Source organism: Colobus angolensis, unplaced genomic scaffold (assembly GCF_000951035.1).
Source record: "Colobus angolensis palliatus isolate OR3802 unplaced genomic scaffold, Cang.pa_1.0 Scaffold332, whole genome shotgun sequence".
Classification (NCBI taxonomy): domain Eukaryota; kingdom Metazoa; phylum Chordata; class Mammalia; order Primates; family Cercopithecidae; genus Colobus; species Colobus angolensis.
Genome location: NW_012116622.1, coordinates 2,952,210 through 2,973,512, shown reverse-complemented (window position 1 = coordinate 2,973,512; position 21,303 = coordinate 2,952,210). Strand labels below are relative to the sequence as shown.

Here is a 21,303-nt window from a genome sequence, read left to right as displayed (position 1 = left end):
ACCACCATCACACCACCATCACACCACCACCATCACACCACCATCATCACCACCACCATCACACCACCACCATCACCACTCCTTGTTTAGCTAGACTTGGAATGTCAATGGCTATCCCTAACTAGTCTACTATAACCTTTTGGGGGGATTATTTAAGAATGACATGAGGCCAGGCGTGGTGGCTCACGCCTGTAATCCCAGCACTTTGGGAGGCCGAGGCGGGCGGATCCCGAGGTCAGGAGATCGAGACCATCCTGGCCAACATGGTGAAACCCCGTCTCTACTAAAAATACAAAAATTAGCCGGCCGTGGTGGCACGCGCCTGTAATCCCAGCTACTCCAGAGGCTGAGGCTGAAGAATGGTGTGAACCCGGGAAGCGGAGCATGCAGTGAGCCGAGATCACCCCGTCACTGCACTCCAGCCTGGGTGACAGAGCAAGACTCCGTCTAAAAAAAAAAAAAAAAGAATGACATGAATTTAGAAAAATCTCCTGCTGAGGAGGGGTTTGTTCCTCAGCAAGAAGCATTCTTGTGGGTAAAGCACTGGGATTTCTGAGAAAGGTATGCTGGCAACACTCACTGAGAAGAATGGAGGAAGGAGGCACTCAGGAAGCTAGAAACTTGAAGGCAGGGAAGGAGTTAGAAACCCGTCTATGCCACAAGAGGGCCTTCTGCAGAGAGTTTTAACTTGGGAGATAATTCTCCCTTGGGATATGGAGCATGAAGCACGGGAACCCTCAAATTTAGATGGAGCTGTAGTTGCTGCAGTCCCTAATAAAGTCTGATTCATTTGCATAGCCTTGTGAGGTGGTGGTGTGAGGAGGGGCAGGGGCAGGCCAGTCGATGAAATCTGGCTGCTTACTGGTCTGCTAGGGCTGCATAACCAAGGAACACAGACTAAAGTGCCTGAAATGACAGAAATTTGTTTTTTCATAGTTCTGGGGGCTAGGAATCTGAGAAGGTATTGACAGGGCTTGGTTTCTTACAACACCTCTCTCCTTGGCTTGTACAGACAGCTGTCTTCTCTCTGTCTCTTCAAATGGCCTTCCCTCTGTACATATCTGTGTCCAAATTTCCTCCTCTTATAAGGACATTAGTCAGTCATATTGGATTAGGGCTCTCTCCAATGACCTCATTTTAATTTAATGACCTCTTTAAAGGCTCTTCTTTCCAAATCCAGTCACATTCTGAGGTACTAGAGGTTAGGATTTGAACACATGGATTTTGGTGGTGGGGGGTGGTGCACAATTCAGCCCATAATACATGTTTTACAGTTACTCCTCTGCTGAGTACAAGCTGGTACCCACCATGTGGACACAGCGTCCTCGCAGACGGGCTCGGTCCTGGAGCTCAGGGCACAGCCCAGCAGCAGAGTGAGTCTTGTTCAGAGCTGCGTGGATGAGGCAGGCCAGAGTACCAGGCTCTGAGGATTAGCTGAGGGGGTGGTGGATGGACAACCAGAGTATGAGAGAAAACCTGCTCTTTTCAGATGCATACAGACGGATCCTTGAGGCTGGGTTAACTTGACACCTGGATCAATCCCTTATTACAAAATGAGAGTGAGAAAAGATGATTCAATTTTCCACATTTCAATAAGCTGATGGATATTGGTAGCCATATTTGTTCCATAAAGAGAGAAAGACCTATCCTGGCCACTGCCATCAAGTAGCTGTATGACCTTGGATTGCTCTCCTCTTTTCTAGGTCTCAGTTTCTGTATCTATATAATGTGAGAGCACAGTTGGGAATATATGAATTAATAACAGTTTCTCAATGCCAAGACAGCAGCTAACAAAAGTAGCTCCCTGCTTGATCTGCAGTTTAGTACTCTAGGAGACCTTACTCTGAAAGTCAAAGGAAAAAATGTCCAGTGGGAAAAACACACCAATTTCAAGAAGAAAACCTTGGTACTTGGCCCAATGCCAGGCCTTGAACAGGCATTTGATAAAGCTTTCATGAAAGGAAGTAAAAACAGAAAGAGTGGATATCAACTTTATCGAGGTTGATACAATAAGAATAACAATGTGAACAAATGAGAGAATGGAAGGAGTGAGTGGAAAGAGGTCAGAAGCTGTGTCACAAAGCATTAATTGCGTGTGGTGCCTCCTGGGAGCTCCGGAGCACAGAAGGTGTTATCAACTCTCCTTCTGACGCTGATGCCTGCTTCATGCTGCTATTTTTATGCACAGACATACCATTTTTTGAGGGCCCATGGATACTTCCTGCAGAGTTTTCTGAGGGTGGCAGAAAGAGACGCCTAAAGAGAGAAACTTCCATTTTTCTTGAAGTTAAATTATGAAACTATGGACTGTTTAATGGGTTGAAATGAGCCTGCAGTTCTTCTCCACCAGAAATTATCATTATTTTAAAAGCAGATGCTTTACCAAAGTAAGAAACTGCTAAGGGTGTACTCTCACCAAAGAAATCAGTTTGCATCCTAAGGCAAGAGAAAACGTTATAAAAACTTAATAAACAGCAACATTTTTTCCCTCAGAAAATAAAACTATAAAAAGGGATGAGAACTTCAGACTGGAAGAAAAAATACTCACATGAGTTGTATGTTACAGAGGACAATGAATGAGTTTGTTAAAAAAGACAGATATCAAATAATATACATTCCTGTGGATCCAGCCTATTCCTTTGTAATCTGTTATTTATACTGACTTCACTATTACATTTAACCACATTCTCTGGGCTATTCTAAGTTCTATGCATACATATGACATAATTTCTCATCCACTGTCTTTACACTGGTTACTGGGCCTTGTCATCTTCTTTTCAATTTTTTTTTTTTTTTGATTTGCAAATAAAACACTCTCTGTGTTCTCTTTGGGAGACTTTTATCAGAACCATCCAGCCCTGAACAGAAAAGCATTTCAAGATCAAAACGGAGGCAAATAATACTCTTCAGCAAGCAAGATAAAGATTTACACATAATTAAGCCAGGACTATAGGATTATTTAAGTAGATGTATCTTTTAAGAATAATCGAAGTGCTATAAGCTTTTCAAACTGCTGGAGCCAGTCCAGGAAAAGAAAGGGAACTGGCAGTGTGTTTGTGGAGGACAAGGGGAGGAGGAAGGAGATGGAAAAGAGGGAAAGGACAAGCAATAGGCAACTGGCGTCTTTGTGTGCCAGGCCTTCTATGCAGTTTGTGAGGCAAGTTTATTAACCCCATTTTCCAGATGAAGAAAAGGAGGATCAAAGTTAATTTAACTTGGCAACGCTCATGCAGATGAAAAGAAGCCGAGCATGCCTGCTTTCTGTCTCTACGTCCATGCTCTTTCCTGCATGTTAATTCTCTCCCCTTCAAGGTCTCATTTAGGAGTAAAATAACGTATCTTAATGTAAGCATTCATTCACACACTTATTGAGCATCCCTTGTTTCCTGGGTGCCAAACAGATGCTTGAATACAGAGATGAGTAAGACATTCTGTGCTGACAATGGCTACCATTCATGGAACATGTACTGTCTAACAGACGGCATCCTGAGCACGATTCACCTGTCATTTAATCTACTCTTTATACCAACCCTATGGTAGGAATTGTTATCCCCACTTTACAGATGAGAGAAAGGGGACCCAGAGAAGTTCAATAGCCCATCTAAGCTCTGTGAACAGTACCAAAATACAATTACAGGCACACCTGAATTTAACGTTTGAGCTTTCCCACACTACCTTAATTCACTGTCTTGATAAATCAAGTTGCATGCCCACAGGGAGCGTAAACATCTCATAGGTAAAAAAAAAAAAGGAAAGAAAATCCAAAGCACCCACCCAAAACAACAAAAAAACCACAATCCATACAAGTGATTATATAATAAGAAAGAGCTAGTGCATTTATTTCCTATTTCACAGCTGCCTTCTCTGATAATGAAGTAATCAGGGCTAAAGTCACAACCAACAAACTAAAACGTTAATTCACTGTTTCATTTACGTGTCCATTATCAACTCTCAGCATCTGTATGCTGGAATTAGTCTTCTATCTCCACTATAATCATAACTGGGTATCAAGGAAGGTATATGACTTTGAACAAATGAGCTAAAAATTCTTTATTTTTGCATTTTATGGTAGGAAGAGAAGATCAAGCCAATATTTTCACATAACAGACTTCCAAACCAGGCAAGAGTTAACACTTAGAATTCACTGAAGAAGTATAAGCTGTACTTGTGAATTTGCCTACAGTTCTTTGCTGCTCTTGTTGCTTTAGCAAGTCTTTGGATTCTGATAATGACAACCCTCCTTTTATAGTAACAGATTTTAGGCAAATGCTCTACAGACTGGAAAATCCTTGCAGCCCATACACCATTAAGCTAAATATCTTAAACCAATGTATAGATGGAGTGTCAGCAGTATACAAGTAAAGTGCCTTCTACCACAGGGATAGCAAACTACCAACAAATCATTACTGTCCTCCTGGTTATCTATTCAGCAGTGTACCTGCCAGGTCAGCTTCTAAATGGGTCCTTTCAAGAAGAGTCAATTTTATTTTATTGGGAAGGACAGATATGAAATAGAGCCAGAAGGTTAATATGAGTTTAAGAGGCGTATAAGGTTATCTGGGCAATTAAATGCTCTCCAGGAGGTTAATTACCCACACCTAGGCCTTACAAGTCACAAAATATATCAGCAGTTTCAAAATTTTGTGTATAACAGACAACTCTATTCTACATTCTCAGTGATATCATTTCACTTATTTTTTGCAGGACTAAGTTAAAGTAACATTCCTTCTATGGTCTATTTAGGAAAAAAAACAAAGAAATGTTGTTCAAACTCCTGCAGCAATGTCATATAGAAGAAAAAATGTGGCCAAAATTGCACAATTTTAGAGAATGAGAGTACGACAGTGTGCGTAAGACAGAGAAAAAGAGAGAGAGAGGACAGAGGGAGAGAGAGATTGAGATTGAACTGGTTTCTGAAAGCCTTAGCAGATTTACTAAATGAAACTGTGTGTGTGGCGAGCCTGGGAGCTGGGTAGGACAACGAGGCTGCTGGAGGGCAAGTTGGTATGTTTCTGATGACCTGTGGTTTTAAATGTCTTCACTCTAAAGACCACAGAAAAGCCAGTGTGCTGTTGCTAGCTGAAATCATGACAGGATTTGTGTTAGACCTGTTTGACCCACTGCCCTCACCCTCATTCAAACCACCATCATCTCTCACCTGGATCTCTATAAAAGCTTCCCACATTTCCCTGCTGCCACTGGTCATCCTCGACCCCTACCCCAAGCCTGTCTCTGCCCACCAAGGCAGTCAGCCATCACTTATGATGGCAGTCACATCATGTCATACCTGCTTAAAGCCTTTCCATTGCATTCAGGAAAAATTCAAAATCCTTACCACAGTCCCCTCTGTTTGCCTTTCCAACCCGCTTTCCTATAACCCCTGCCCTCCCATTCTCACCCTGCCTTTACACTGTTCATCACAGTGGTCTTGATTCTATTTCTTGAACAGAATCTTAACATCATGTCATTAAATGCCACGTCAAACAAGCCCTCCTAACTAGTCTACTGAATGTTGCCTGTCACCACCACCACCCCAACTTTCAGGCACTATCATGGAACCTTCTTTTAGTGGCTTCAGAGAGCTTCTTTCTGAAGTTACAGCACTTATTCATTTCCATGTGCTTCCCCATCCTTCCTGTTCACTTTGTGTCCCCCGGACTTAGGGCAGTCCCTGGTACATGGAGTGAGTACAGGGCTTGCTACCTGGGGCTCCTTCTGCATTTCAGTGATCTGGAGCTTCTATCTTTCCTGGAGTGGAGCGGTGCTGTTAAATCTTTAGAAAGCTTCTAATATTATGTCATCATGTGATAATACTTAAAACCACAACAATTAACAATGATAACCACACTTTACTAAGCACCTATTTAGCACCAGATACTGGACCGGATGTTTTACATGTATTTTATATTTTAATCTCCCAACAGCCCTATAAAGTTGTTCATTGCTATGCTGTCCTACTTCCCTATGCAGATGATATCAGATACAAGTTGAATAGCCCTAATGTGAAAACCCAAATTCCAAAATGCTCAAAAATCTGAAAGTTCTTGAGGGCCAACATGATGCTCAAAGGAAATGATGAATGGAACATTTTGAATTTTGGAGTTTTGAATTAGGGATGTTCAACTAAGAATACTGAAAATATTCCAAAATACCAAACATTTAGAGTCCCAAGCATTTTTAAAATTATTTTTTATAACAATGCATAATAGATGTATATAGTTTCAGGGTACATGCGATAATTTAATACATTCATGTACTTGTGAAGATCAAAGCAGTGTACTTGGGTTATCTATCATCTTAAGCATTTGCTAATGCTTTATGCTAGAACCATTCTAATTCTTCTCTTCTAGCTATTTGAAATATGCAATAGATTATTATAAACTCTAGTCACCTGAATGATCTATTTAATACTGAGTCTTATGTGTTGTATCACACTATATGTTTGTACTAATTTATTAACTTCTCTTCATACTCCCCATCCCATCGCAAGCATTTTGGATAAGGGGTACTCAACTTGTACTGATCAATGATATTCTAGATCCCAATCTGTGTTAGTCCAAGGTACTAAAACACTACTCAGTATTTATGTAAGTCTGTAAAGGATGTGAATCCATTCAGGGTTCTTTTGGGGAGTGAATTCAAATGCTTGGAAAATATTCTTCCTCTTTGTTCTACTATAGATCCATCCTGTGACAGTCACACTGCACCACAAACCTCCTGATGACAGAGACCACCTTGCAAGGGACCGGGCAGTAAGTGATCTCAGCCAGACTCCTCAGATAATGAGATACCCTTCCTGCTTCCTTCTGGGAAGTAATGGGTTCAACTGTCTAAGAACACAGCCTCTCCAGGTGTCCTGGACTGTCTTCTGGAAAGGAAAGAACCCCATGAATATAATATAAGGTCTTATTTTTCTGGCAAATGTACTTAAGTTCTGGACCAGGTAGGTAGTGCAGCCTGTTAATAGGATTTTGAAAAAAGAATTACTATAATTATTTTTTTTGGCAGCCTGGAGTCTTTTATCTTTATGAGATGATAGTAATGTTTTAAAAGGATTATCATAGTGTTGTATGATGATGATAATAATAATAATAATCCTTTATTATATGTAATGCTTTAAGAGTTTTAAAAATACTTTGATACAAAATAGAAGGTTTGATCCTAAGAGTGATCTTTTGAGGTATAAGGGATTGTAATTGTTTGCCAAATTTCATAGTAGGGGAAACTAAAGTTCAAGGCAATTAAATAGCTTCAAGCTATTCACAGCAGGACAGCTTCAAGACCCAGGTAGCCTGATTCCTAGTCCAGTGTTCTTTAAATAAATCAAGACTGGTGAGCTAATTTAGAGGAGACCAGAAGAGATTCTATCATAAGATATGAAGTGTGTGTGTGCACGTGCGTGTGTGTGTGTGTGTGTGTGTATGTGTGTTTGTATGTGTGTTAGGAGGGGTGGTGGATTCCAGAAAGTGATTCTTAGGAAATAAAAGATTATTTTAGAAGCGTAGACACATTATAAACCCTTAACAAAGCCTTCAGTTCCTAAGCATTGTCATCTGTTTCATATCACACCGTCACAATTAAATCATGGTGTCATACAAACTACCCAGGCTTCAAGCGTCCCAATAAAGACACTTGATACTTAAAGAAAGAACATTCTGCAAAGCTCTTTCATATTTATTTTCTCATCTCATAGCTTTTTATTCTCTCTCCAGAAATAACGCTTTTAGAGTTTATTTTGCTGCAGTTTCTGTCTTAATGAATTAAAGGAGTCCATTTTATGGTTTCAGCAATAGTCATCTCTGGCAGTGACTCAACCAGCAGCTTTCTCTCGGTTCTTTCCCCAAGAAAAGAAAAGAGGAAAGCAAAGCTTCCTCATAAATGGTGCACTTACATTCTTTCTCTTTTTACATCTGTGGCCCCAGTGGCTCACAGGGCTCTGCTCTTGAACTTTCTTTTCTGATTATTGACACGAGGGCCTGAAGTCAAGGCAGAGATGATGATACACCATTGTCTTCAGCAAAAGGCAAAGGCTGCTCTACCACCCTGGCTCAGCACACAGGAGCATCTTGAGAAGAACACACTAGAAATCCCTAAATTCAGAACATAGCAGCCCAAGAGAAATATCTTCACTTTGATATCCACTGTTCAAATATATTGAAGGTATACTTTATGTTGAAGGTTAAAGAAGTTTAGTGAAAGTCAGGTTTAATGAATTCCAGGTCCCTCTATGCGCTTACCTCCAGAAAATGTTCTGCCTGCTGTTCTCGATCCAATTTCCTTGAAGTTGTTGTAATCAGACCTGTGTAGAAATGAGAATATTTGACTTTTAAATATCTGGGGCAAACAGCTTACTGAGTGTGGGGAAACAAGTCCAGTTAAAGGAAAAGCAAAAGTGGTATGAAACTGTAACTTTCCAATCCCCCATGACAATCAGAAGGGTCTCAAGAATCATTCTTAAAAGAAAGTAAAATTTACAAAGAAAACCTGAAAAATTGTTTTGGCCTATCTACCACAGTTGGCATACTGTAATTACTTTGGGGATGTAAAAACTCACTAAAGAACTTCTGTTTTTCTGATAATGAAGAGTTCCAATGATTCATTTGCATATGACTGATATTCTACAGTAGAAACCTCATTAAAGATTTTAGAGTTCCTGAACAATTAATAGGTTGTTTATGCTGATTAGATTCAGGCTATGAAACAGTACTTTCTTACTTAACTTTTATATGCACATATAATTTTTGCTATACTTGACAAAGAAGGTTATTTCTGTAATTGCTACTTATACACATAATTATTTCAGATTTAATAACTTACACACCAAAGATCTCATGCTGTAATTTTATCATTGTTTTATGTGTTTGAATCTTTATACAAAATAAGTTCCACATTAAAAATATCTATCTTTTCTTCCAATGGTGTTTCTCATAAGTGAATCACCCCTTTGAGTATAAAGACAAAGAAAAGAAAATGAGAAGACAAAACCTTCAAGGCCTCTCAGCTTATTGCACCAATTTGTCTTTTGCAGGTTTTATTACTCCTTTTGTCAAATGGCAATTAGGAGGTCAAATTTATTTTCCATTTCTTGATTCCACGATGTCCCTAAAGAGAATATGGGGTGGGCTGTTTTCCTGGTATATGCTGATGGACAATGGAGGAACAGAGAAAAATCATATGAAAAGCCTGTCCCAGTGCTGGTGAGGTAGGTGCAATGTGGAAAGGTATTTCCAGGGGCTGTGAAAGAGCTCTTGACCTCAAGCTTCTGTCTTATATAGAAGTGGTGGGTGGGAGCACACAGATTTTAGAGAAAGCCAAGAAGAGACCACAGGAAATTAAATGGCTCCCCACGGCCTTCGAAATAATATCCCACTCTGAGTAACATGGCTGTTTACAAGCTAGCCCCTCCTCTCCACCTCCACACTAAACACAGGAGGAAAACCTGTGTTTCCAGTGCACAAATGATCTGACTTTCCATGAATTCATTCTGGAATGTGCCCCACAGATTTTTTTTCTTTATCTTTTTTATTGAAAATATAGATATATTGAAACATATTGAAAAAATATATATGGTAGAAAATGAGCTTATGATTCAAGCATACCATGTGAAATAACTAAATCAAGTCAATTAACACATCCATCACCTACAATACTTACCATTTTTTTGTGGTGAGGACATTTGAAATTTATTAGCAATCTTGAAGTGTACAATAAACTATTATTAATTATATTCACCCAAGCTGTACATTTCTACACTGAGCTAGATTTTTTATTTTTAGCTCAGATGTTAGCCTTTGCTGACCCTGTTTAACAGGGCTAGGTAGCCATCTGCTCTGCCCTCATGTAAGCGGTGCTCTCCATTATTGATCTCTGCCTTATACTAGAATCCTTTGTTCACATGTCTGTATTTCCCCGCTAGACAAATTGACAGAGTTACTTCATGAGAAGGGCCTGTCTTTTGATTCGGAAACTGATGCCTACCTAGTTCCTCACCTAGAACAAAGAATAGGAACTCTTTAACGCTTAGTTAATGAAAAGTTGCTCTGGAAGAGATCCATTGTATTTTATGCTTCAGTTTTGCTACAGACTTGGAATGTGTTTAAGAGGGTATTGTTTTGTGTGTGGAGGGTGTATTTGTGGTGGGAAAAGTTTGTGTGACATGTGTACTCATAAAGTTTGTAGAGTTCCTCTGTGTGAATGAGCAATGCTAGGCACTCTTGGATGTGAAGAGCTACTGTCAGAGATTAAGGAGGAAAGACTGCCACCAGGAAGGTCAAGGAGGATCAGTGACTTTCCTTCCTTAGCTGACCATCAGAATCACCAGGGAAACATCAAAAACATGGATTTTGTCTCCCTGCTCCATCCCTCATTTACTCTATCAGAATCTCTTGGGATGAGGCCGGTGATGGTCCTCTTATTCTAAGAGAAAGGTGCTATCCAATTCTACTATCTTTCACTGAATCTCACTGTGACTTTTTATTGACCTTACTTCTTCTGACCAGACATGCCCAAGAATGAAATAGACTCAGCTGCTCTAGCATCTCGATCAGAACATTGGGCTCAGTGTGTGTGGGTGTGGGGTGGGGTGATGGAGACAGCCTGTGAGTGCCTGCTCGGGGGAGGTGAGGAGAGGAATAAAGGGCAGCACAGCGCTCTGAGTCACATTGACAGAGGGTCTGTGTGGTCACCCCAGTGGATGTCTAACACATACATCTGACACCTTCATTTCTGGGCCATTCTATTGGACAAGGTCATATGTCACAGAGGCTCTTTCAAAGTGGGGAGTAACTCTCTTCTCACAAGTCAGGGGAAGCTTTCATGGAGCCTCTCCTCTCCTGTGTGGGGGCTCCTCTATTAGAGTCCACAATAGGAATGAGATATGCTTGTTATATTGAGGCTATAAATGAGTCAAACGGCTGTTGGCCTTCACCCTGCTGCTCTTTCAGCCACAAAAGACCAGGACCCCTTTGCCCTCTGTTCCCCTGGGGACTCACTATCATCACAGGTGCTCCTTGCCCAGGGTCACATGGCCACAGCCCACAGCCCACTGTGGTGTGGCTGTGCACAGGGAAGAGGGAGGTCAGCTTCCTCTCCTGATGATTCTTAGGGCAATTCTTTAGGACATTCACTTGTTTTCACAATGCCCACATGTAATTGGGAGAGCTGCAGGGTCCCCTTCACCTTCATACCTTCACCTGGATGTGTTTCTCACATATTGATCAGCCCATAGAGAGAGACAGGCTTCCTGAAAAGTCTGAAACAACATACACAACAGTGAACTTGGAGCTGTGAGGAAGACAAGCAGTTTCTGTTTCTGGAGTAAAAAGACACAGGAAAGCCTCCGCTGGTTACAGTTCTCTTGGCTTCTACCACCTTTATTTTCACAGATATGAAATAAAAGGCAAGAAATAAAATGTAAGTTAAAAGTGGAAATTGGTAGGAAATCAGATGAGGGGGTATGGGGATAGGGGGTGTCTGTTTGCTAATGGGTACAAGGTTTCTTTTTGAAGGGATAAAAATGCTCTAAAATTACAGACTATGGTGATGGTTGCACAATTCTGTAAATATTCTGAAGACAATTAAATTGTATCCTTTAAATGGGTGAAGTTTACTGCATGCAAATTATATACTAATAAAGCTGTTAGAAAAACCACTAGAAAATCATAAACTCTGACTTTAAGGTTTTAATAAGTCTTTTATATTTGGAAAAGGTAGGCTCTTAAAAATATTTGAATGAATGAATGAATGAATGGGTTAGTTAGTTTAGGCCTCAGGCATGAAGAAGGGTTGAAATGAATAGAGTTGATTGGGCTTGTCCATTGGAATCTGGAACATGGAAACATTGCAATTTTACAGTTACAGCAACAACTGGTAGTTATTTGCAGTTGAAAATAAATAAATACATCTTGTTATCAAAATCTTGATAAAATAAATCTTGTTATCAAGCCAGGGTCAGCTAAACCACTAAGGTGTAAAAGCTTTCCTACTGCTCAAAGTACCTTCTTATGATGAGCTACGGCACCTCAGCAGCACTGCCATTTTTTACAGTCAGAAAAGAATGCAGTGAGCCATCCTTCCTGGCCCAGAGGAATTAGTTAAAATGACCAATGCTGCCCCTTCATTTATAATAACTTTGTTGTAGCTGAATGCATTTGGAACAAATAGAGAATAAGACAACAAGACAATAGAGAACAAGACAAAATAGAATAGAGAACAAGACAAAACAGAGCAACCTCCCTCCTCAACCACTGTGACTCATCACTGGGGAAGGCAACCCCATTCTGTAATCTATACAACAGAGGTGTGTGTGCATTACATATATAACTGTAGACCCACTGGGCACAGTAAATTGGGGACTGACATGATGAAATTGAATTTCAAAGATAAATCATAGGCAAGCTTTTGAATGTGGTTTGGAGATATAAACAAACACATCATTTGATATAATTACATATGCAAACCTCCAATTTAGGAGGGGAAGTACGCCAGTCCTAAGTGAATGATACTCAATAAGGGGTGGGGGAGACATATGGCTGGAACTGTGCAATTACTTAAAAATGGCTGCTTTTGATTTTTTGTTATGGAGATGGAAGAATCTAATGACCTCTCTCTCTGAGAAACAGCCTGAGCATGAAAATGTGGCTGCCTGTTTGAAAGAGAACTCAAAATGTTCTAAGCAGTTGTGGTCAGAGAAGTGATACTTTTAAGGATGACACCTTTTCCCTGATTTTTCTGCCTGTGCATATCCTGGGTCACAGCTGTGTAATCTGCTGCCATGACATTCACGTTTTCTTTAAGTGCTACTTGAAGCAGTGCAGGTCTTAGCTGTTTCAGCATAATTCTGCAAGACTGTGGGAAGCTGGGTTTGGTGTTTTAAAAATACAACTAGAATTATCAGCTCTGTGAGCGACAATTAACTCTTTCCTCTGTGTTTTTCACATCCCATTTCCTATGCTTCTCACTTCTTCATGTCTGTACCCAGCTATCTGGTAAACCATTCAACATCCTTCCAGACAGTTCAGTTGTTACTTTCTATGTGAAGCCCTCTCAGACCTTCCCTTACCTGGCATGTTGCATGTAATTAATTCATTTATCATCTGAATCTCCATCTAGACTACAGTTGCAGAAGGCAAAGGCTTTGGGTCTTCAAACACAACTAAGCCCACAACCTAGATCAATGCCTCCTCAATTTTTGAATAAAATACTACTTTTGCAGCACACAACATTTTGCTCTAATTATTTCCTAAAGAGTCAGTCTTGCCTAATAGGGCACAAGGAAAAAGGTGGTGAATAAATCTTATTTATGCTGTATTCCTGGTGTTTAACACAGAAACTGGCACATTGTAGGTACCAAGCAAAATTTATCTGAATGAAGGTGATGTGGATGTAGTCTTCCAGAACTCTCAATGTCATTTTATTTTACAGAGTGGCCATAATGGTTCCAATGCATTGGTGTTAAAGCTGTGTGAATGCTCTCCTCTATCCTTTGAATAACTTTAATGTTTTCCTGTTTGTGGAGGTCATCAGAGCAATTCCTGATAGCCTTTTAAAAAAATTTTTCAGCTGCCAATGAAATATTTTTAATCTTTAATCTTATACACAAAGGATTTGTGGCCATTCCATTGTTCTCTCCCATCCTGATTTCTACCTAATTTAGGGAGAAAAATAGAAAAATAATAATATAGTTGTATCCAATATTTATTGAGTAGTGAATATGTATCAAGCACTACATTAAACAGTTCATATACATAATCTCATTTTATCTCACAATAGTCAGATATCGTATAGTCTAAGAATATACATCACATAGTTGTTTTATAAAAAAACAAACCTAATACATGCCTTTACCACAACTATAATTTTTCCTCTTAACTCTGAAATTTCAGAGAAATTGGAATTATTTTAATTCCATTTGTAGGAGGAAACAGTTAAATAAACTTGCCTGAGGTCACCAATGACTATACCACAATTCAAAACCAGGAACTCTTGGCCAGGTATGGTGTCCCCATGCTTTGACAGGCTAAGGCAGGAGGACTGCTTGAGGCCAGGAGTATGAGACCAGCCTGGGTAACATGGCAAGACCCTGTCTCTTTAATAATAATAATTAGACAGGCACCTATAGTTCCAGCTACTTAGGAGGCTGAAGTGGGAGGATGGCTTGAGCCCAGGAATTTGAGGTTACATTGAGCTATGATTACGTACGTCACTGCACTCCAGCCTGGGTGAGAGAGAGAGGACTCGGCCTTTAAAAAAATGAAACCCCTTAAACCAAAAACAAAACTAACTCTGGAACTTCTTCAGTGTTTCCCTTTTATCTCCCTAGCAGAAGATGTGGGGCATTGGCAAAGTCATCTGTCTAGGGGCCAGGAGATCTGGGTACTAGAATCAGCTCTGTCAGTAACTGGTCATAAGATCACAGGGAATAAGATTCCTTCTCTAGGCCTCAGTTTCCTCATCTAGGAATGTCCTATGCATCTTTTCAGTGTGAAGAATGTACAGTAATATAAGGAATATTACAAGAAGATCATTAGTCTTCTTCCTTCCCTGCTTTATTCCCTGAGCACACGTTCTTCTCAATGGTCCTGAGCCCAGCAGTGCAGGACCTGGGTGGGTCACCCAATCAGGAACAATACATGCTGTGTTCTAGTTTTTATTTATCCACAAAAATGACATGAAATTAAACATCCATATGCACATTTCTCAAAAGGAGGAAAGTAAAAATATCAGTTAACTATAAGTATGTGCTTTTAAATAGGAAAGTACACACACTGGCTATTCCCACATTTATGAGGTCTTCTATAAGATTCTGATTTCTAGAACCTCTATTTCCACCTCTTTCCCTTCAGTCCACTAAGGAGCATTAAAATATTCCCTGCAGTATTTACATATGGACATCAGGCTATGCACTCAATTTGGAGAGAAATGAAATGCATGCATAGTGAATTCAACTTTCAGGAGTAAAGGAAAAATTAAAGTTGGAGTGAAGACTTGTATCACATTTCCTTAAAAAATAAACAACTAAGTAATATGTATTCTTAGACTGGATGATATTTATTTGAGAAGAAAAAATACCAGAAAGAAAAAAATACATATACAAGAGCTACAACATCAGTTATAAGGGGGTTAAAAAAGGATTCTGGAAACTGCCCCCACGAGACATGCTTCTTAAGTAAGGGTTGTTTCATCAGGTGTAAAGACTTGGAGTTGCTCAATTGAGCACGTGGTGCTGCTATTAAATTTTCTTAAGAAAAGTTGACAGGGGAAATCACCCATGGAGCTTAAGCCTGCAAGCTGGACTTCTCTTTATAAATAGAGATTTCTGAGAAGCTAATAGAAGCTTTAAAACTGTAAAAGTGAGGGTACATTTTAAACCAAAGTATGAAGATGCTGTGGGTCAAACATGGTTTATGGCTGTTGGTTTTCTGTAATAGACACATTTCATTTCTTTCTTTGCAAGCCAATGGATGGCATTTCTGAATTCTGTCTTAGCAGCAGGGAAATCCCAGGCAGTATTTTTCTGCCAGAAATACTTTTCCCTTTGGATTCAGGATTCTGTAACTGCTACAGGTAGCAAAGGGAACAAGCCATCTTGCAGAGGAAAACTGTAGAGGCTGGCACAGACCTGGCAACTTCCCTTCAGGCCTAGTTGACCGATGGAGTTGCCCACAGCCTGGAAGGAGGGTTCTAAGGTTCAGGCAAGTCCTGCTTCCTAACTCTACTGCTATATTAGATTGATTAGAAGCATCTGAGTCAAGTCCACTTGTCAGCAGAGTGAAAGGTAAGGTGGGGCCAATGAGGGAAGGAGTAGTGAAGATGATGTTGTATGGTAGACAATACTTTCAAAGTCCTCCTCCTCTGTATGATCCTCTTCTGTACCCAGTGGTCTTGCCATCCTCCTGCACACATGCATGCATGCATGCATGTGCACACACTCATACAGTTAGAACCAGAGATGCTGTGTACATGCCTAATTTTACCAGAATACCTGGATACTTCCCACTCCCATCTGTTCTTCCATCAATTCCTCTCCTCATCACCAGTCTCTATGGCTCTCCCTCCCAATTGCACAGAGCCCTCTGGTTCTGCCTTCCAATGCTGCCTAGATGAGGATGCATTTATGCACCTGAAGAAGTCTCTAGGCTATTAAGTTAAACCTTGAATGCCATATTGGATTTCTTCAGAGAAATTAAGCCACAGATGGTAAACCAATACGAAGGATGTCGTATGAAACGATGCCATCTTTAGGTGCTATTTACATACCACTGATGTGCATGCTCAGATGTGCAATATGGCGCACTTCTCCCCCTTTCACTTTCTGCCAAGATTTTTTTCATAATTCTGAATATTGGATAATCAAAATAAAGAAGCATAAGTGACTGGCAATCTAAATTCCGCTATATAGATGGATCCTAGAGATTATCCAGCCCAGGAAGCATTGTCGTATACTGGCTAGCAGTACTCAGGCTCTGGCATCAGACTGCCTGGCTTCCCATCCCAGTTCTACTGCTAGGCAGCTGCATATCCTTGGGCAGGTTACTTAGCTTCCTCATCTATAATGAAGCTTATTAAATTAAATAATTAAAATGCTTAGCATGGTTCCTGGCACATACTACATGCCCAAATAATACTATTCTTATTATCAGCTCTAAGAACAGTGCCTGGAGTATCATATGTGTTCAGTGGTTTAACTTTGTTTCCTTCCCATCTAAACATTTGGGCAGTAAAAATTCTAAAACATTTAATACAAACTCTGTCATCTGACAGATAAGGAACCTGAGGCTCACAGTATAAGTAACCTGTTCAAAGACTTACTGATTTAAAAAATCCCTTTGTCCATGCATGGTTACATTTTATTGAGAGGATAATATACACTTTTGCTACTTGAAGCATAGCATGCATTAGCATCATGGGAGCTGCTTAGAAACGCAGACTTGTAGGCTCCCCCCAAACCTAGATAATGTATGCACAAGAATTTTAAGATGACTGACTCTAGATCATTTTTGGTTTTCAAACTTGGCTGTGCCCTGGAATCACCTGGGGAGTTTTAAAAAATACTCACGTCAGAGTCCCACACCCAGAGGTTATGAATTATTTAGCATGGGGTGAAGCCTAGGCATAGGGATTTAAAAAAAATTCTCCTAGGTGATTCTAACATTCAGCTAGGGGTAAGAATCACTGTATATCTAGTTGTTATCTTCTGGATGATGGGGTTATAGTAATTACTTTCATTGGCTTATCTAAATATCTAGTTTTTCTAACATCAACAACACTCAACTTTATGAAATAAAATAATTTAAAGGACAATAAAATAGAGGCACCAGGAACAGTCTCCTGTATGCCATCATCTGAATTCTATGATGTTCTGGTCTGAATCCTTCTGCCAAAGGACTAAACTATGTGGTTACCATGTTTGTTTGGACTTTACTTATTAATTAATTAATTAATTTTTAAAGAGAGGGTCTCACTGTGTCACCCAGGCTGAGTGCAGTGGCATGATCATAGCTCTGCAGGCTGAAACTCCTGGGCTCAGGCAATACTCCCCACTCAGCCTCCCAAGTAGCTGAGACTACTGGTGCATCATCATCCCCAGCTAGTGAATTTTTTTTTTTTGGTAGAGATGTGGTCTCACTATGTTGCCCAGACCAGTCTCAAATTCCTGGCCTCAAGGTCTCCCAAAGTGCTGGGATTCCGCGTGTGAGTCACCTTGCCCAGCCTGTTTTGACTTTAGATTGGAGGCATGCTAGGCATGCCTAGCAAGGAAGACAGGAAGTCCTGTCTTCCCTTACTACACTGGCTTCCATTAGCTATAATTTCACTTCTTCATTCAGGCATACTTTCTTTTACTGCCTGGCCCCATCCGGCCACCCAGATCTCCCTAGCAGAGGTGGAACACCTCCTCTATACAGATGCTTTCTCTTCCCCACAAAAACACATTTGGACACAAGGCAAAAGACAAAAAAGATACAACAATAAGTCTCTATATTTTCTTTCATCAAACTAACAATCCAGTGAGAGAGGTAGACACGTAGGAAATCACTACAGTACAAAGCAAGATCTAACACACACCCTAGACAACTTTGAGTGTCCTTAAGAAGGAAAGATTTATGCTGAATTATACAATTAGAAAAGATAAAGGAATGAGCTGTATTTGTACCGGGCCTTTAATGTTTAATAAAAATCTGACAGAGAAGTTGTGAAAAGTCAAAATGTCCAATCTCCATTTAAGATTAACGGGACAGGCACTTTGGGAGGCCGAGACGGGCGGATCATGAGGTCAGGAGATCGAGACCATCCTGGCTAACACAGTGAAACCCCATCTCTACTAAAAAATACAAAAAACTAGCCGGGCGAGGTGGCGGGCGCCTGCAGTCCCAGCTACTCCGGAGGCTGAGGCAGGAGAATGGCATAAACCCGGGAGGTGGAGCTTGCAGTGAGCTGAGATCCGGCCACTGTACTCCAGTCCAGGCGACAGAGCGAGACTCCGCCTCAAAAAAAAAAAAAAAAAAAAAGATTAATGGGACAGAAGCTTAACAAAAATGGTAAACTTGAGTCTAAAACCTGGCTCTGCTATTTTTTTTTTTTTTTTACCTGTATGAACAAGGAAACTTACATAACTTCTCTGATCGCAGTCTTATCTTCTCTGAAATGGGGACAGTACTAGGTTCCTCATAGGCTTCGTTAGAAACAATAAAGCTGAGGTGCTTGGCACGGTGGCTTGTACTTAGATGTGATTTAAAAAGAGACACAGTATCTACAAAAAGCAGTGTATTATATTTTATTTTTATTAAAAACCCTAATAGCCCCGGGGTGCTATTTCTAGCCTATATTAAAAAGGAAAACCTTATTGTATCTGGATTATTCAACCCCCAAAATGTCTGAAAATTTAATAACCAGGCAACTAAAAGTTGAAGTTTCTTTTTGTTCAGATGAACACTCTAAAGTTCTGTAATTCCTGACACACTTGAAGTGTGAAAACAGCCATTGCACTTCCCTTAGAAATCATGTCACTGCAAATGATTTGTTTCTACATCTGTTTTCATCTGACAGATAAAATCAGGAGGATGGATAAAGTACAAACTACTCAGAGAATGTGCAGTCTTGAAAACGCATGTGTGCTTTGTAGGCATGCAGTCCTTTAAGATCATCTTTGCTCTATAATTTATACAAGACCCCTTACGTAGGAGTGATGTTTTGAAACTCAATTTTTAAAATCTGGAAAAAATATAACTCATATGGAAAGATTTGAATGCTGTCAGAAGACTGATAATGCTTTTTATTAAAAAAAACCACACATTTTCCAGTTAATTTTCACTTAATTCAAAGTTTTCCTTTTGTCTTAAATTTATATTTACATTGTAAAACCTCATTAGTTTTCATTTCACTTGTCTGAGAATATGTAACAGTTCCATAGCTGGTTGAAGTTTACCTTTGTACCACCTAGGTAAATTAACAGGATGAAGAGGTCTCAGGGGAATATTTATTGTACTCAAGATAAACCATTTGCAGAGCACTTCAACTTTAACAACCACCATTTTGATGTTGTAATTGCAAACAGCCTATGTAACTATTCATTAGAATCCGTCCAAGCAGGTCTTTTGTTTGGCAACACTATGCTAATAGTAGCATTAACGTTATGTGTTTATTTGAGAGCAGTAAATGTGTATTTCCTGAAATATTCTAGAAATACACATTTTCAACTGCTATAGTGTGCTCCTCAGAGTCTGAATCAGTGGCATTTCACTGTCTTTCTGTTCTCAGGGAGGAAGTACCATCTCTTATAAGAATGATACAATTTGTGCTTAATCATTTACCAATACAACTTTGGGCAAGTCTTTAAAAATGTGCACCTCAGTTTCTTCCTCTGTAACATAGCAATCATTTTATGGAGGAGCAAATAATCTCTTCATCACTAAGGGGAACATACAATATTTTTCCCATATAAACATAAGTGGAAACAAAGGAGAGATTAGTATTATTTATAACTGCTCTATAACTCCTTGGAAGAAATGCTGTATAAGTCAGGGAAGAAGCCTTGCATTTTCCCTCTGCTCTTTAGCAGAGGCTTCATAAACAATTCCTTTATATCATTTTGTATTCTGTTTACATGTTTTTTTCTGTCAATAGACTGTGGCTTCTCCAGGGCAACCATATTTTTATTCATTTAATGTTCATTAAAGGAATACCTTTTAACAGCCCAGGCTAATCATTGTATCTTTTGTGCTTAGCACAGGGCCTGGCATATGAAGGGCATCAATAAATATTGGTCTATTGACTAAATAAACTGTAATAATAATAATACATAATAATATAATATATAGTAAACACAATCAAATAAATATATAATAATGAAATGTGTCCGTGTGTGCACACACACTCAAGTGCTCCCATCCAACGCAGGTAATGGTCTATGCATATGGGAATATTCATTTAGCATTTATATTATGGCTTGTAAAAATTTTGGGGAAAAGTTTCCAAATTCAGAACAAATTATGTGCTGTGATGATTACTGCTATGGGTTTTTAACATAAAATGTTACAGGTTCATAAAAAGCCATGTTTTTTGTGTCATGTCAGAGTCTGCAGTCTGTTTGGTTAATTGAGGTTAATGGAGGGAAATGGCAGATTGCCAGTGCTAATGAGTTTATCTTGATTCTTTTTAATAGGTATTTTATTTCTCTTTTGTATTTACTTTTTGTTTAACTAAATTATGTTATTTATCCAAGAATCTGTCACATATAAGTAGGGATTGATAGCCCATCAGAGAGGGCTCAGCCCACGTTTCATTTCTCAAAAAACATTTTTAAAAAGGAAAGGAGTGGTTGCAAAAAATAGCCAGTCTCTGATTTCTCTAGGTCCACCAAGCACCCCACAATAAATACCAAGATGGAGGATAAGACAAAGCGCCCTGTAGGATCACACTCACTGGTTGGAGTCTAATGAATTAATCATTCCAAAACTCTACAAAGAATCTAGCAAGGAATGTGCTAAAGGCATATATCAGCCATGTCATAGAAAAAGTGAGCTAGGTGGCATTTTAGTTTCTTGTTCAGAAAAGAAAAAGAAATGCAAATCAAATGAAAGAATCGTTGAAAGAGCCAGGAAGAATCAGAGAGCTGCAAATACTGGCTCTATGAGATCAGGGCTAGTATGGGGGTGTGGGGAGAGGCAGTAAGCGCCAAAGACTGCCATAAGCATCTATATCTAGCTTGTTTATTCCACATTTATCCACAAGATAAATATAAGTACATATCACTTGTTGAGTGTTACATCATTAAGTAGCTAGATCTGTTCGACTCCTAAATTTGTG

At 39.6% G+C, this 21,303-nt stretch overlaps 1 protein-coding gene across 2 annotated transcripts in view; it reads right to left on the bottom strand.

The window, feature by feature from the left end:
* Positions 1-21,303, bottom strand: part of FAT3 (FAT atypical cadherin 3) — a 557,781-nt gene that overhangs the window by 196,554 nt on the left and 339,924 nt on the right. For both annotated transcript variants that reach the window (XM_011952088.1, XM_011952087.1), the window contains exon 3: positions 8,238-8,299. In XM_011952088.1, coding sequence (XP_011807478.1) covers positions 8,238-8,299 — 62 coding nt within the window. The remainder of the gene's footprint in view (positions 1-8,237; positions 8,300-21,303) is intronic.